This window comes from Chrysochloris asiatica, unplaced genomic scaffold, assembly GCF_000296735.1.
Source record: "Chrysochloris asiatica unplaced genomic scaffold, ChrAsi1.0 scaffold00178, whole genome shotgun sequence".
NCBI lineage: Eukaryota > Metazoa > Chordata > Mammalia > Afrosoricida > Chrysochloridae > Chrysochloris > Chrysochloris asiatica.
In genome coordinates this window covers 1835535-1851034 of record NW_006408696.1, presented here as the reverse complement: position 1 = coordinate 1851034, position 15500 = coordinate 1835535, and the positions used below count along the sequence as shown (strand labels likewise).

At 47.5% G+C, this 15500-nt stretch overlaps 1 protein-coding gene across 1 annotated transcript in view; it reads right to left on the bottom strand.

Annotated features, from left to right (window-relative positions):
- EEF2K (eukaryotic elongation factor-2 kinase) overlaps positions 1–15500 on the bottom strand; it is a 77500-nt gene that overhangs the window by 15197 nt on the left and 46803 nt on the right. Inside the window, exons 3-12 of the mRNA XM_006871942.1 lie at positions 13334–13394; positions 10047–10084; positions 9424–9595; positions 5482–5631; positions 4981–5113; positions 4451–4578; positions 3485–3686; positions 1965–2032; positions 893–970; positions 100–162 (exon numbers count right to left, since the gene is read on the bottom strand). Of these exons, the coding sequence (XP_006872004.1) occupies positions 100–162; positions 893–970; positions 1965–2032; positions 3485–3686; positions 4451–4578; positions 4981–5113; positions 5482–5631; positions 9424–9595; positions 10047–10084; positions 13334–13394 (1093 nt within the window). The remainder of the gene's footprint in view (positions 1–99; positions 163–892; positions 971–1964; positions 2033–3484; positions 3687–4450; positions 4579–4980; positions 5114–5481; positions 5632–9423; positions 9596–10046; positions 10085–13333; positions 13395–15500) is intronic.

Here is a 15500-nt window from a genome sequence, read left to right as displayed (position 1 = left end):
TGAGGTAAGTGGGCAGGAAGTCGTGGGGATAGGGGAGAGGAAACAGAAACAGATAGTAAAGGTAAGCAAGAAGCCACCGGATTCCTTGGGGCTCATTACCCGTCCAGAACTGCCCAGACTGTCTTCGTCAGACTCGGACCTCCGATTACCATTTGAGTAGCCCTGAATGGAGGTAGAGAGAAGGTTGAGTCAAACAGGCCATTTTCCCGAGGAACTGGCCAATCCCTCCCCAAGTGACTCTCCTCAGGGGACTTTCCTCCTGGGGTCTGGCCCAACCCACCCCAAGTGATTCTAAGCAGACAGGATGCTGGGTAACAGGCATGAATTCTACTATCCGCCTCTCTGTGAAGGAGCAGAACTGACTCAAAGGCACAGGAGCCACCAGGAAGCAGGATCAAGCACTTCTTTTAGCCAAATCATGCTTTTTATTCACACGCAAAGCTGAGACCAGAGATCTCCCAGCAAGACCTGGTCCATTTGGACACCTGGCAAAATCCCTGAGTGGTGGATGCTGCCCGAGAGGCCACCCTCACTTCCACACTGGTGGGTGTATGCCTGAGGAAAGGCCTTTTTCAGGGTTTGCCAGAATCCTGTGCGTTTGAGCTGGGCTCCTCTACTTAGACCAGCGTCATTTTGTCCCATTACCCAGCATCCTCAGCTTAGCAACCAAAGGGACAAGCTTCACTGTACGATTTGCCTACTATTTCCAACCTACTTGTGCCTAAACTACCACGCTTGTTTTCGTGTCCACGTCTTACCTTCTTCCGGCATTAATATGAAATGACCTTGCTTATTAGTTTACTGTCTCTCAGGACCCACTCAGGTTCTCTCTGGCTCTTTGCCCTCTGGATAATGAGGCACTCCTAGCTTTGCTTCCTGAGGGGGTGCTTACGTGTTCACGTGGCTCTGGGTCATCCAGCTCACCCCGTTTCTCACTGGGGTATCCGCTGTCCCCACTGTTCTCAGAGTCCTGTGGAGAGAAGATAGATGACCATAGGGTCCCAGTGGTTCTCTGCCTACCTGGTGGGAATGGTGACAGCTAAGCATCCCAACCATTTGCTTTCTCTTCCTTATCCTGTAACGTGCCTAATGCCCTCTCCCTCTGGCCTCTTCCTGGTTGGGTGTCAAGGAGGCAGACTGCCTGGGCTCAGATTCTGGCCCTGGTATTCATCAGTTGTTGTTGTAGTTGTAGTTGTTAGGTGCCATAGAGTCGATACCGACTCATAGTGACCTTATGCACAGCAGAACGAAACACGGCCAGATCCTGGGCCAACCTCACTATTGTTGCCATGCTTGAGCCCATTGATGCTGCCACTTTGCCAATCCATTTTGGAGGGTCACCAGCTGTAATCTCGGGGAGTTGCTTACTTCCCTCTGAACCTCAGTTTCCTCTACTATGTTCACTCTCGACTGCTTTTTGGAGTGCTTGAGTGGAAGAAGAAAGTAGTTCATAGCTGACATGTATGGAATCAGCGCTGGACTGCTAGCTGAAAGGTCATGTTTAATTTAACACGATATAGGTTTGTCTGAATGCAAATGCGTACCACTGAGTCCACACAAAGCTATAGGAAATGTGTTCTACTTAGCTAACTTTCAAACATCACAACAACAAAGCTGACTTTGTTATGTTACAGGGCTGTGTGGGTCCTACGAGATAAACATCCACCATGTGTAGCTGAACCAAAACAGTGGCTGAGCTGATGTTTATCAGAAGGTCGCACTATTGCTGATTTGGCCTCTCTCTTGTCTAACTACCTCTGGGAACTGGGATGGACAGCTCGTTCTATGTGGCCATCCTTGCTTAGCCTTAGAGAAGAATCCTCTGTCTTGGGCAAGAGGCCAAGATTGATCTATACTCCAGAGTTGGGTGCCCAGCACTGAATCTGAAGATTGCCTCCCTGGGAGTGAGTCTGCTCTACTGGGGGGCTGGAGCCTGCAGCCTCTCCTTCCCACTCTCCACTCACCCGCTGGTTGTCCAGATGGTCCTGGTCTCTGGGTGCCATGTTGTCAAGGTCACTGAATACCGGCCAATCTGGACAGAGGGAGAATGAAGAGAAAGCACTGGAATTGTCTACAAGATCAATGGAGGGTGGGCTGGACCTGCCACCAAGCTTTCCCTTTTTTAAAAAAATTGTGGTAAATATATATATATATTATCAAAACATTTTTTGCATGTACAGTTCAATGGCATTAATCACACTCATCGTGGTAGTGGTAGCCAGGCATCATCTGTTAGAGAAGCCATGGTTCGTGTAAGCTATTAGTCCTGCAGATTAATTTCTTCTTTGAACACATGGTTTCTTTCATTCTCTTTTGTTCCATATGAGTAGAGACCAATAGTTGTATTGGAATGACTTAAGGAAGAACTATTGCTTTCCCACCCCATGTGCTGACAATATTCTTTCCCTATTTTTACTCCCTTTTTTTAAGAGTTAAAAATAAAAGGCTTGATGACCAACAGATGAATACATAAACAAAATGTAGACTTATCCACACAATGGAGTATTACTTAGACATGAAGACAAATGAAGTCTTGACCCATGTTTCATGGCAAACCTTGAAAGCATTATGCTGAGTGAACTAGTAAGTCAGTCACAAAAGAACAAATACTGTACAATCCCATTTAGATGAACTATCTAGAATAGCCAAGTACATTGTAATAATCAAACTTTAGTAGAAGATACCATGAACAGGTACGAGGGAGGGGAGAAAGAGAATCATTGCTGGTGAGGGACACTGAGATGTTAAGGCTGATGGGAAAAATTCCAAATAGATAGTGATGATGGTTGAACAACATGATGAATGTGATTAATCTGAACCACCAACCTTGCAGTTCAAACGGCTTAGCAGTCTGGTGTATTAACCCACAGCGTCACACCAGTAGGCTCCCTTAAACTATCAGCTTTCTGAGATCAAATGGTTACCATTTACCCAAAAGCAAAGATAAGAAGGCAAGGAGAAGGGAAGCTAGATCAATGGGAACAGAACCACCAGAATGGAAATAATGAGAATGCGGGCACATTGTGAAAACGGTAACCAGTGTCGTGGAATAATCTGTATAAAAACTGTTCAATGGGAACTGAATTTGCTGGGTAAACTTTCACCTAAAACACCGTAATATTTAGTAAAATATTACTAAAAAGGAAACAAGAGCACTTACTCCAAAGTGAACAGCGATACTGACAGGACATTTAAAGGGAGGTTTGGATGCAGTTTTCTCTTTTTTGTGTGTGTCTTAACAGGGTTTTGCTAGTTTCATAAAACACACTGAAACATGTTGCTTTGTTTTCTACAATAGAAATAGGTTTGTAGCATTTGGATGACACATTTCTTGAAAAGTTTATTAAAAGAACTCACCCATGAAGCCATCTAGGCCATGACCCTTTAGTTAGCGTGTCTGATTTTCTTACATACATGAAAGCCCTGGTCTACCCAGTGCCTGCCCCCTCCAATCCCCGTGACCAGGGATCCACCCCTCACTCACGGAGGTGGTCTAGCTTCTGGCTGTGTGGTGTGGCTGAAGACGGTGAGGAGGGCAGAGAGTCAAAGGTCACGTCACTCATGTTCTCATCTCCAGAGTTCTCAGAAAGGCGAAGGAGCAGGGGCGGGCGGCTCCCGGAGAGAGTCCTCACTCTGGGGCTCCCACATTTTTCTTCTGTTCCCCTCAAGATGGTCTTGGCTGATTGCTGGGAACATTAACAAGGACGCTCACGACACACAAACACACTCTGAGGACAGTGGGTTCTCCCTGTTGTTCCCCTCTAGACCTAAGGCCCTTTCAGTCATAGCCCTGTATCTGTCCACTGGGGGGCGGACATAAAAATCTAAAAATAGTCAGTGGTAATGAACCCTAAAGTCTCCGAAAAGACGCACCTGAATGAGAGCTTAAAGGCCACCATTTCTCAAGGCGCTGACCAGACTTTCGTGCTGAGTTGGGAATTCCCACTACATACCCAGAACTCTTGTTGTTGTTGTTGTTAAGTGCCGTCGAGTCGGTTCCGACCCATAGCGACCCAGAACTCTACTTCCCCAGTATTCTCCTGTATCAGGTGCGTGTAGTGGGGTGCGGGTGAGGAGAACACAGTAAAATGCCAGAGAGCCGCACCTTGCCCAACTACTTGCCAATACCACAGAAACACATACACCATACACCTTTTCTCTTCATCTCTAGGTGCCCATTCCCCTCACACTGGTCAAAAACTGGCCGACCTGAGGCAGCCCCAGTTCCTCTGGTAGTGGAGACACTCGGGATGCCTGTGTGAGTAACTACACAGGAGGGAAGGGAAAGGCACAGCTAGGATGAGTTCCTCCCAGACCTGATATTCCCCATCAAGCAGGGCCTAGCTTGTCACCACACAGTGACACTGGACACGCTGGCTCTGGCGGCAGCAGAGCCCTCCAGTCTAATGGAGAAAAAAGTGGCCCAAGTGGAGTCACATGAGGCACCCACCAGCAGCTTGGTGTTCTGATTCACGGTGTCCCTCTCCTTTGGCGAGAGGTCGAAGGGCGCGAGTCCCATGCTCTTGCAAATCCGGTTGCAGGCATGCGAGTAGAAGAAAAGAGCCATCCCTCGGACACCTGTGGACACAGCAGGCGTGTCTGGAGTGGCTCTTTGTTTTGTGAGAAGGGAGGGAACCAACACTATGGTAGGGGTCAGCGCTCCTGGCCCCCATCTTGATGACCTTGAGAAGGTCAATACACCGTGTCAGCTATGCAAAGAACTCTGGGATTTCAGGAGGGCGTACAATTTCCATGGAGCCCCTGAGTGGTGCAAACAGTTAAGTGTTTTACTTTCGACCAAAAGGTTCAAACCCACCCAGAGGAGCCTCAGAAAACAGGCCTAGAGGTTGGCCTCTGAAAGGTCCAGGCCGAGAAACCCTGTGGAGTGGTTCTGCTCTGCACACACGGGCTCACCGAGTCAGAAGTGACTCCACAGCAGCTAACAACAATGGTCTTCATGGAAACCAGCTCTTCACCTACCTAGGTTGCCGTCTCCAAAGTCAGTGCCTGTCTCAGTGTGAATCTGCGGGTCAGTGTAGAGGTCGCCCACGCCCTGGATGTCCACCACGATCAGCTGATGGCCGGAACGCTCAAACGTGAAGTGGCTGAAAGCCTGTGACGTGCCAGGAAGGAAAATGTGGCCACAAGAGACCAGGCTGTGTGGACCCTGGCTGGCAGCTGCTCTGAGACACTGTGACACCCCAGCTCTGCCCATTTATAGGGGTTCCTCTGCAAGGAGGAGTTTTAGAGGAGACAAGATGGAAAAGGACAGAAAGGACCCTGCTCCTGTGGCATCCTCAGGCAAGCACACTGTACCCCGTTACAGAATCACCTTCAAAACTAGGCGGAAGGGGTTTGAGGAACCTGGAAGGCTGACTCTTGGGGCTTGAGAACTGTCTGTGCCTCCTCTAGGGGCTAAGTCTGGCCAGGCTCCCATCCTGAAGGCTGGAGGTATGGACAGAGTGAGCCCAGGGGACTCACCTGAGGTGTCAGCCGGATGTTGTCGTCACGGACGAAGCCCGAGTTGGAGTTGTACTTAATGTACTTGCCCTCAATGTAGTGCTCCAGGTGGAAGAGCGGCTTGCCGGGTCTCTCCTTCAGCTCAAGGATGCACATCTGCATGATGTCCACCTGGGTGAGGGGAGCAGTGGGGGTTAGGGGGAAGGGCAAGGCCCAGGCAGCACCCGGCTCTGTTGGGTGAGGCAGAGGGGTTGGGATGGCTCTCTATGCCAGAAATGACCTATTATCCCCCAGAATCCATTCTCTGCTTTTCCTCTTAGCATGAAAACCCCCATCCCTGCATTTTACAAGATGGAAGGCCATCCAGTTAGGAGTGACTTGTTCAGCTTCCCTTGCAGTTAGGTGTAGCCATGTGACCAAGTCTGGCCAATGAGAAGTGACCAGCAATGATGGTGCAACTTGTGATGACCTTCCTCCTCTTCTCTTGCCCCTCTCCGAGGCTGTCACATGGATATGTGCCAGGGAGCCAGACTGACCAGGTAGTGCAGGGCAATTCCCGGGGAAGGACAGAGAAACCATACAGAAAGAATCACGTCTCAAGATGACTTTCAAGAAAGTATCAGTCTACACTGGGCCACCCACCAAGGCAGGGCTGTTCCATGAGAACATGTGTTTGTAGGTCTCTTTGCTAAGCAACGTAGCCTGTGCCCTACACTAATAATATAAATGTGGGCAAGTTAATCCATCGCTCTGTGTCTCAGTTTACTCCCCTGTAGAATGGAGATCTTAGACTTAACTACAAGGATTAAATTCACTGATGCATTGCTAAGTGTGAAGAAGTGAGTCAATGACTGCTGATGTTTCTGTAATCAGTAGACACAGTCTTAAAGTAACAGACACCAACAGTAAACAGTGGTTCCCTTCCTGCATTGGGGAATTATGGAGAATTTTTATGTTCCTCAGAGTCCCTGGGTAATGCAAAGGGTCAGCTTGTTCAGCTGCTAACTGAAACGTTGGAGGCTGGAATCTACCCAAATGCACCTCAGAAGAAAGACGTGTGATCTGTTTCTAAAAACTCAGCTATTGAGAACCCAATGTAACACAGTTCTACTCTGACATACACGGGGTCTGCATGAATCAGAATTGACTTGAAGGCATCTGCCTAATGGGTTGACAGTCCTTGCAGAATTTTTTACAAGGTAATATGACTCCTGGTGTGGCACTATAGGATAAGCACTGGGCTGCTAACAACAAGGTCAGCAGTTCAAATCCACCAGTTGCTCCTTGGAAACCCTATAAAGAGCTCCTATGAGTTGGAACTGACTCCATGGCAATTAACATCAACATACATCTAATTTTGCATACAGAAACATGTGAATAAATGCTGTGCATGATTTGTTAAATACCAGACTACTAACTGGAAAGATGGTGGTTCAAACCCACTACGCAGCACCGTGGAAGTAAGGATCTGCTTCCAAAATATAACTGGCTTGAAAGTCCAATGGAGCAGTTCTACTCTGCACACATGACATCACCATGACTTGGAATCCACTCGACAGCAACTACCAACAGCGGGGTGGTGTGTGTGTTGGGGTGGGGGTGTACGGAAGACCTACGGTTCTTGGTGATTTCTTAACACTTGCCCTTTGGTACAAGGAGTCACCCATGGTACCCCGTCTCCCTTAATGCTAGCAGATCTGAGTTCCCCAAGGAAGCAGCCACTTCAGGAACTGCTCAGCTGAGTCATCAGACAGATTCAGATGACAGCTGCAGACGCTGGGGCGGTCCTGAGATAAGAACTGAGAACTCCCCCAAACATGGCCTCAATTCCAAGAACCCGCCTGAGGGGGGCGGAGCAGCCAGATCCCAAATGCCGGCTCCATCCCTACAAGGAATCGACAGGGCAAGCTGTTTGGCCAGAGGGCTCATTAGGCAAAAGGTAGGGACACAGAACACAGCCCATTCCTCTGGCTTTATGAATTCAACCACAGTCTTATTTACTGAACAAGCACCCTGGCACCAGATACAGCAGCAAACGAGACACATGAAATCCAAACAATAACCAATGAGCAAGACTCTTCCAGATAGTGTTAACTGCTTTGAGGAAAAGAATCCAGAACAAACCAGAATGATGTCGCAGTGGGTGACTGGATGGAAAGGGGGTCTGGGTCGGCCTGTGGCAGGAGAGAGAAGCTGAGACCTACACTGTGAGAGGAGCTAGTCATGTAACAATCTGGGACACAGACAGAACAAAGGACCAAGCTTAGAAAGCAAGAGGAGGAGGCCAACATGGAGTGTCTCCAGTTACTAGGGCCAGACTCCAGGGATGGGCACTGTGGCTTCTGTGTCCAGCCCAAGTATGCTTAACCAAGGCCCTGCAAACAGTTGGTGTTAAGTGCCACTGAGTTCATTCCAACTAATAGCAACCCTGTATAGGATTTCCAAGGAGCCACTGGTGAGCTTGAACCACCGACCTTGCAGCTCAAACTAATCTTGAGATTGAGTGCTTATCCTATGGCGTCACACCAGGACTCCAGCATTCAATAACTACTGCTGTTACATGAGAGTGGGGCTCCCTCCCCTAAGGAGCCCAGGAAACCGTGTCCTCTACCCAGCAGGTGCTCATACAGCTAGAGAGCTAAAACTGTGAAGAGGCCCAAAGCAGTATTTTCTAAAATGCTGTTGTCAAATTCTGTCGAGTCGGTTTCCCACCCACAGTGATCCTCACAGTGATCCTGTATAGGGTTTCCGAGGAGCAGCTGGTGAATTTGAACTGCCGGCCTTGTGGTTCAAACCGACCTTGTGGTCCAGTGCTTACCCTACAGCGCCACACCAGGATTCCAAAGCCTAAAATGCCATGCTGTTGTTGTCGTTAAGTGCCATTGAGTCAGTTCCGACTCATAGTGACCCTGTATAGGGTTTCCAAAGAGTGGCTGGTGAGTTTGAACTGCAACAGGCAAGTCAGCCTGTCTGGGTCACTCACCACCCCAAGGCCTCAAATGAAGGGGTCCACTTGGCAGCAGGTTAAAAGTCTGTATTTGAGCCCTGGTTCCAGCCCTGCCTGGTTGGTCACATCTTTGAGTTCTGGGTTCCTCAGGGAGCAGACCCGATTGTTTGTGTGCCTACTTGCCATTCCTCCCTTCTTAGGAGTTTTTCCTCAGGGGCCATCCCTTCCTCAATCTCAGTGCACGAGGTCTTGGTGGCATGAACCACACTCCTGGTTCTAAGGGGGAGCACACATCTCAGGCTTGTCAATCTGCAAATCCCCTTCCCTGGCCCTAATCAAAGCTGATGAAACCCAATTCTGAGATTTTTACTGAAATGTGTGGAGAAACAGACGTTGAGATTCCAGAAAGGTTGCTGAGAGGGCTGAGAGCAAGCCTGCAGCTTCTGGCCTCCCTGTAAGTATCGAGGCTGCCGACAGCTGCAACAGCATGGAAGAAACCACGAGACGGAGAAAGGTCCCCCAACAACCTCAGCTGGGATCTCAGTTGGCCAGAGCTATGGCTGTGCCTATGGCCGGATTACATGTGGTAATAAGTTCCCTTTCTGATTAAGACAGAGTTTGAATGCAGACAAAAAATACTGTAAATGGGGAATAAAAACAGTCCAACTTCAGAGCTCTGTTTTAAGGAATAAAGGAGTCTCTGCAGACAAAGTACTTGGCTAAAACTTCTCAATCCCCAGAAAACCAATCGAACGCCAACTCATGGTTGAGTCCAAGTGCATTCGAGCAGAGCGTCGCTCCATGGGGTTTTCAGGGCCTGACTGTTCATTAGCAGATCACGAGGCCTGTTTCCTGAGGCACCTCAGTGGACTCCAACCTCCAACCTTTGGGTTAGTAGTCAGCATTTCTAAAACATCTGCACTACCCAGGGTCTCCCAGTGTGCAATGAATGGTTTCTATGAGCTTCTGTTAAGAAGAGAAAGTAGGGGACCTGTGGCAGGTGGGCTGTCACATACCTGCTTGGGGGGCTTGTGCCGGTTATACTCCTCCCCCCAGAGCTTGGCCTCCATCTGTAGACGCACATCCTCAAAGTACACATCCCTGTCTACAGACTCGATGTAGCGCTTTGCCACATAATTGGAGGCCCCCTTCCACTGCTGGGTGTGTAGGAAGTTGGAGAGCTTCTTCCTGTGGGGAAAATCAGCAGGGGACCATCTGGGGGCTCTGGGTTACAGGGATACAGCCCTGAGCAGAAGCGTTGCCTTAGAATAGCGCAGCCTGTCAGAGCTGGCCGCGTAGCCGGATAGAACAGGAGGAAGAGCCCAGGGGAGGTGGAAGGGCCTTCCCCACCCCACTGCGTCCTTCAAAGAGCTGGGAGGAGGGGCCAAGGTCTCATAGCCTAGTCCCCTTGGCCTAAAAACACCAGAGATGAGTGGGGCGCTGCCTGTGCCCCCCAAGCCCACTGCCATAGCCATGCCCAGTATGCAGCCCAAGGGAGACAAGATGGAGACAGGGGCTTGGGCTACAGGAAGATGGGGCCACTGTCTCTGTTCCTTGGCCAAAAACGCCTCAATGCTCCAGCTTTTGGAAGTTTAGGGGGGAGTCTGGGCAGGGCCCCAAGTCATGTGGAGTCACTTACGTCCTAAAGCACTCTCTCATCGCTCCACGGCCAAAGGGCTGAAAGACACCACACAAAGAGTTATAGTCCCCACACTCCACCCAGAAACACCCTGAGCCAGGAGCAGATGTTCCATTTGGGTGTTCCCTACCAAATGGGTGTCCTGGATCCCATCTCAACCTCAGAATCCCTGGGCCCTCCCTTCTGCCAATTCCAACCCAACCCAAAGCCTAACAGACTTTCTGGTTTGGAAGCTGCTGGGAAGATGAGTGGAAGAGGGGAATTGTTGTTAAGTGCCGTCCAATCGGTTCCAATGCATAGCGACCCTGTATAGGGTTTCCAATGAGTAGCTGGTGAGCTTGAACTGCCGACCTTGCAGTCTAGCACGTTAACCTGCAGAGCCACACCAGGACTCAGGCAACAGTGCATGTGAAAGTCTGTTCTATAACCAAGAGATGGAAACAGACAAAATGTCCATCCACATTGTTGTTGCTGTTGTTAAGTGCCGTCACGGCAGTTCCTGTATAAGGTTTCCCAGGAAGGGCTGGTGGGTTTGAACCACTGACCTTGTGGCTAGCAGTGTAGTGCTTATCCTACAATGTCACAATAGGACTCCACCCACAGTACAATGATATATCATTTTGTCTATTCATTCAATAAGAATTAACAAATTATATGCTGTTAGTGTTGTTAGGTTCCGACCCACAGCAACACTGTGTACAACAGAATGAAACAACACCTGGGCCTGTGCTAGCCTCACACTAATGCTATGCTTGAGCCTGTTGTAGCTGCCACCATGCCAATCCATCTCGTTGGGGGGGCTCCCTCTTTTTCACTGTCCCTTCACTTTACCAAGCATGATGTCCTCCTCCAGGGACTGATCCCTTCTGATAATATGCCCAAAGTATGGGAGATGAAATCTGGTCACGTTGGCTTCTAAGGAACATTCTGGTTGGAGTTCTTTCAATATAAAGTTGTTTGGTCTTCTGACAGTCTATGGTACTTTAATATCTTCTCTAACATCATAACTCAAATGCATCAATTCTTCTATGATCTTCCTTATTGACTGTCCAATTTTCGCATGGATATGAGGCTACTAAAAATACCACGGCTTGGGTCAGGCGCACTTTAGTCCTGAAACTGACATCTTTGTTCTTCAATACTTTAAAAAGGTCTTGTGCAGCAGATCTGCTTAACGCAATACGTCGTTTGATCTCTTGATTGCTGCTTCCATGGTGGACCCAAACAAAATGAAGTCTTTGACAATTTCAGTCTTTTCTCTATTTATCATGATGTCCAGAGATGAGGAATTTTTGTTTTCTTTACATTATGGTGCAACCCATACTGAAAGTTGTGGTCTTTGATCTTCATCAATAAGTATTTTAAGTCCACTTTGCTTTCTACAAGCAAGGTTGTATCTTCTGCATATCGCAAATTGTTAATGAGTCTTCCTCCAATCCTGATTCAACGTTCTTCTTCATATAATCCAGCTTCTCTGATTATGTGCTCAACATACGGCTTGAATAAGTATGGTGAAAGAATAACCCTGGTATGTATTTTTCCTGATTTGAAACTGTTCAGTGTTCCCTTGCTCTGTTTGAAATACTGCCTCTTGGTCTATGTATGGGTCCCTCATGAGAACAATTAAGAGTTCCAGAATACTCACTGTCCACTATGTTGTCCATAGCTTGTCATGATCTACACAGGGATAGCAAAACCATGGAAGCACGTCACAGATTAAATGTTAAATCAAAGAAGCCATCTTCAAAAAGATACACACTGTCTGGCTGCACTTACATGAAGCACAAGAACAGGGGAAACTCATCTGTAGAGATCAAGTGAGCACAGTGGGAAAGATGGGGTGGCCAGGGATGAGACAGGCTTTGGAGACAGAGGTTGGTAATGTTGTTTCGTGATCTGGGAGAGGGTCACATAGGTGTGACAAAGCTGAACGTATATGTCAGTTAAAGCTGAAGCGTACCTGAACATATACTTAGGATACATGTACTTCTCTGTGTGTCTGCTATACTTCAACAAAAAGTGTACTTAACATGAGACTGGAGGACTTTCTGAGACTACTGGACTAAAAAACTCTTCAAACTGTGAACCAAAAGTAACTCCTAAGCTCACCTTATAGATAAATGTCAAACTCGTTTAAAAAAAAAAAAAAAGACTGTCAACCGTAAATGCTATGCTCCTTTAAAAACTCACCCATATGAGACCTAATGGTCAATAATAAAACAAAGATGAGAATATGTAAGGGCAGGGTCACTAACACTAACTGACATAGAACAACCCAATTGGAAATAATGAGACTATTCATGCGATGTGATGAATGTAATCAATGTCACTGAACAACTTCTGTACAAACTGGTGAGTGGGAACCTAACGCGTTGTATAAACCTTTACTGAAAACACAATAAAATTGCTTTTTTTTAAAAAAAAAAAATTCAGACATAAAGAGAAATTAAGTTCTGATGCATGCTACAACATGGATAAAACTTGACGATATTATGCTGAATGAAATGTCATTCACCAAAAAGGTGAGCATTGTAGAAATATTTAAAATAGGTCAATGCATAAAGACCAAAGTGCTTCACTGCTGAGCAGGGACAGGAAGGAAAAGGGAATGGAAGCTATTGCTAAAGAATACTGAGCTTCTATTTTGGGGGGATGCTGCATTTTTGAGAAATGGATAGTGCTGATTAGTTACATCTGCACTTAAAAATGAAAAAATGATTAAAATGGCAAACTTTTTTTTGTAAGTTTTTATTGTGAATTGAGTGATAGTTTACATGGGAGAACATCAGCTTTACACTCATCCTATTGTATTTTGGCAAACTTTTTAAAATATAGATTTCACCACAATAAAAAATTTTCAACATACACTTAAAAAAAACCATCCTACTCTTCAGTATGTAAACTATACGTTCTAATCTATTTCATTATTTTTTTTCAAAAGATTGATTGCAACTCACTGAATTTATTTCATACAACAGCAATACGTAGCGATGTGAGATTTCAAAAACAATGATATAAAGGATTCCCAAAGTTAAAAAATAAAATAAAGTAGGTATGGAGGACAGGTGTGGCGCTGTGGCTTAATGCAAAGTTGTCTGAACCACAAGGTCGGCGGTTCAAGCTCACCAGCTGCTCCTTGGAAACCCTATTCAGGGTTGCTATGGGTCGGAACCGACTCTACGGCACTTCACAACAATAACAACATGGGGGAGAGGGACATGGACTCCAATCTGCTGGAGAAAACCTCCCTTGGGCACTGTTCCCACGGGGCTCAGGGCCCTGCTCACCTGAGATGCCATCTTGATGAGAACTTCATCCTGCAGCCACTCCCCGGTGACAGCATTGTACCTGCAGAGACAAGAACCCCCCAAGGGTGCATCAGCCACCACATGGCTCCACCACGCACTGGCAAAAGACACATTAAGCTCCTCACTGCTCCCAGGATCAAGCTTTACCTCAGCCCACAGGGCCAGCCAACCTCCTCAGTCAGATCGGTGGATCGTCTCCATCGTCCCAAGTCCCCACCACACTGGCCTCCTTCCCATTGCTGGAGTACTTGTTCCCTCTATCCTCTGTCCCCTTGTATGGATTAAATTGTGTCCCACTCACCCACCCCCCCAAATATGTGTTGTAGATCCTAACCCTTTGGTTACAATCCCATTTGGGAATGGGTTTTCTTTGTTAAGTTAAGGAGACAGGCATAGTGTAAGATGAGGCTTAAATAAATCTCTATGGAGATGTGGATGAAATAAAACAAACAGAAGCAAAGATGGAGGAAGAGAAATGCCAAGTCACATGAAGATCACCCAGAAGCTCAGAAGATAGACAGGGACCTTCCCCCAGAGCCAGCAAAGAGACAAAATCTTCTGTTAGAGCTGGTGGTGTGAATTCAGACTTCCAGCCTCCTAATTGTGACACAGTAAACTTCTGTTTGGTCAAGTCATCCACTTGTGGTACTTCAGATATTGCAACATGATGTAGCTAAGACACTCCCATTTGGCTATCTCCTCAGCTGTTTGCTGACTTGCCCTTGTTCTAAGAAGCCTGTAACTCTCAGAAGCAGCCTGTTGGGCCTTATTCACTGCAGGGCCTGTTTAATAAATCCTTCTTACAACTGGTTAGCATATAATGGCCCGTTCCAGGGAGGAGAGACAACACTGACCTTAATCTTACCAGGAACCTGTCCAAGGCCTAGCACAGGGAGAAAAGATTAAGGACTGTCCCAGGGTAAGCAGGAATGGTGGCGGGTCCTGCCTCCAAGACCACCAAGAAAGGGCTTACTGTGTGCACACAAAGGCAGATAAGGATAGAGAAGGGTCTAGAGTTTTTCTTTCTTTTTCTCCAAAGCAAATCTACTCATGGGTGTGACTGGGCCTCCTCAAACAGCTTTGCCAGTGGAAGGCTCCTTAGTTCAGTAGATCCCTCAAGTCTAAAACCTCCCCTCAGGCTGAGGTGTTCTTACCTCTGATCAGAGGCCACACCTGGCACACCCCTCAGCAGGACCAGGCTCCAGAACATTCCCAGCTCCAGTAAGAACAGGTTCCTAAGAGCCTGAGGCCTCTACCAGCAGGAGCCTGGCTGATAACCTCCCGAGACACAGACTGAGGAGAGTCTGCCAGGGTTGAAAATTGCTCACAACCACCTCAAGGTAAGCATTGTACTTAATAAATAATAGCAATGATGACTAATATTACTACGTAGAGCAGCGGTGAGGAATATCTGCAAGGCAACATTTTGTTCTTGTTGCTGTTAAGTGCCGTCGACTTGGTTCTGACCCATAGCGACCCTGTATAGGGTTTCCAAGGAGCAACTGGTAAGCTTGAACCACCAACCTTGTGGTTCAACAAACTTTATAGTCTAGCGCATTAACCCACAGCACCACACCAGGACTCCAGCTATCACCTTATTGTTATGTTAAGTGCCGTGGAGTCGGTTCCGACCCATAGCGACCCTATACAGAGTTTCCGAGGCTGTAAATTTTTACGGGAGCAGAACGCCTCATCTTTCTCCCTCAGAGCCGCTAGTAGTTTCGAACTGTTGGCCTTAAGGTTCGCAGCCCGATCACCTTATAGCAGGCTAATTTTTAAGCTGATAATTTTGTATGGCCCGTGAATGATGTTATAAGTATCCAAGTGGCCCTTGGCAGAAGAAAGGTTCCCCACCCCTCATGTAGCGCTAAGCCCCAATTCGAGTCACAGCAACCTTATGACAGAGTATAACTGCCCCCAAAGGGTTCCCACGGTTGTAATCTTTACAGAGGCAGATTACCACATCTTTCTGCTATGGAGCCACCGGAAGGTTCCACTCATGCCAAGCACTTCATCCACTGTGCCACCAGGGCTCCTTCCCCACACAGATGTTCCTAAAACCCAACCCAACCCACTGCTGTCAACTCAAATCCAACTCATAGCAACCCGAAGGGCAGAGCAGAACCGCTCCATGGGGTTTCCAAGG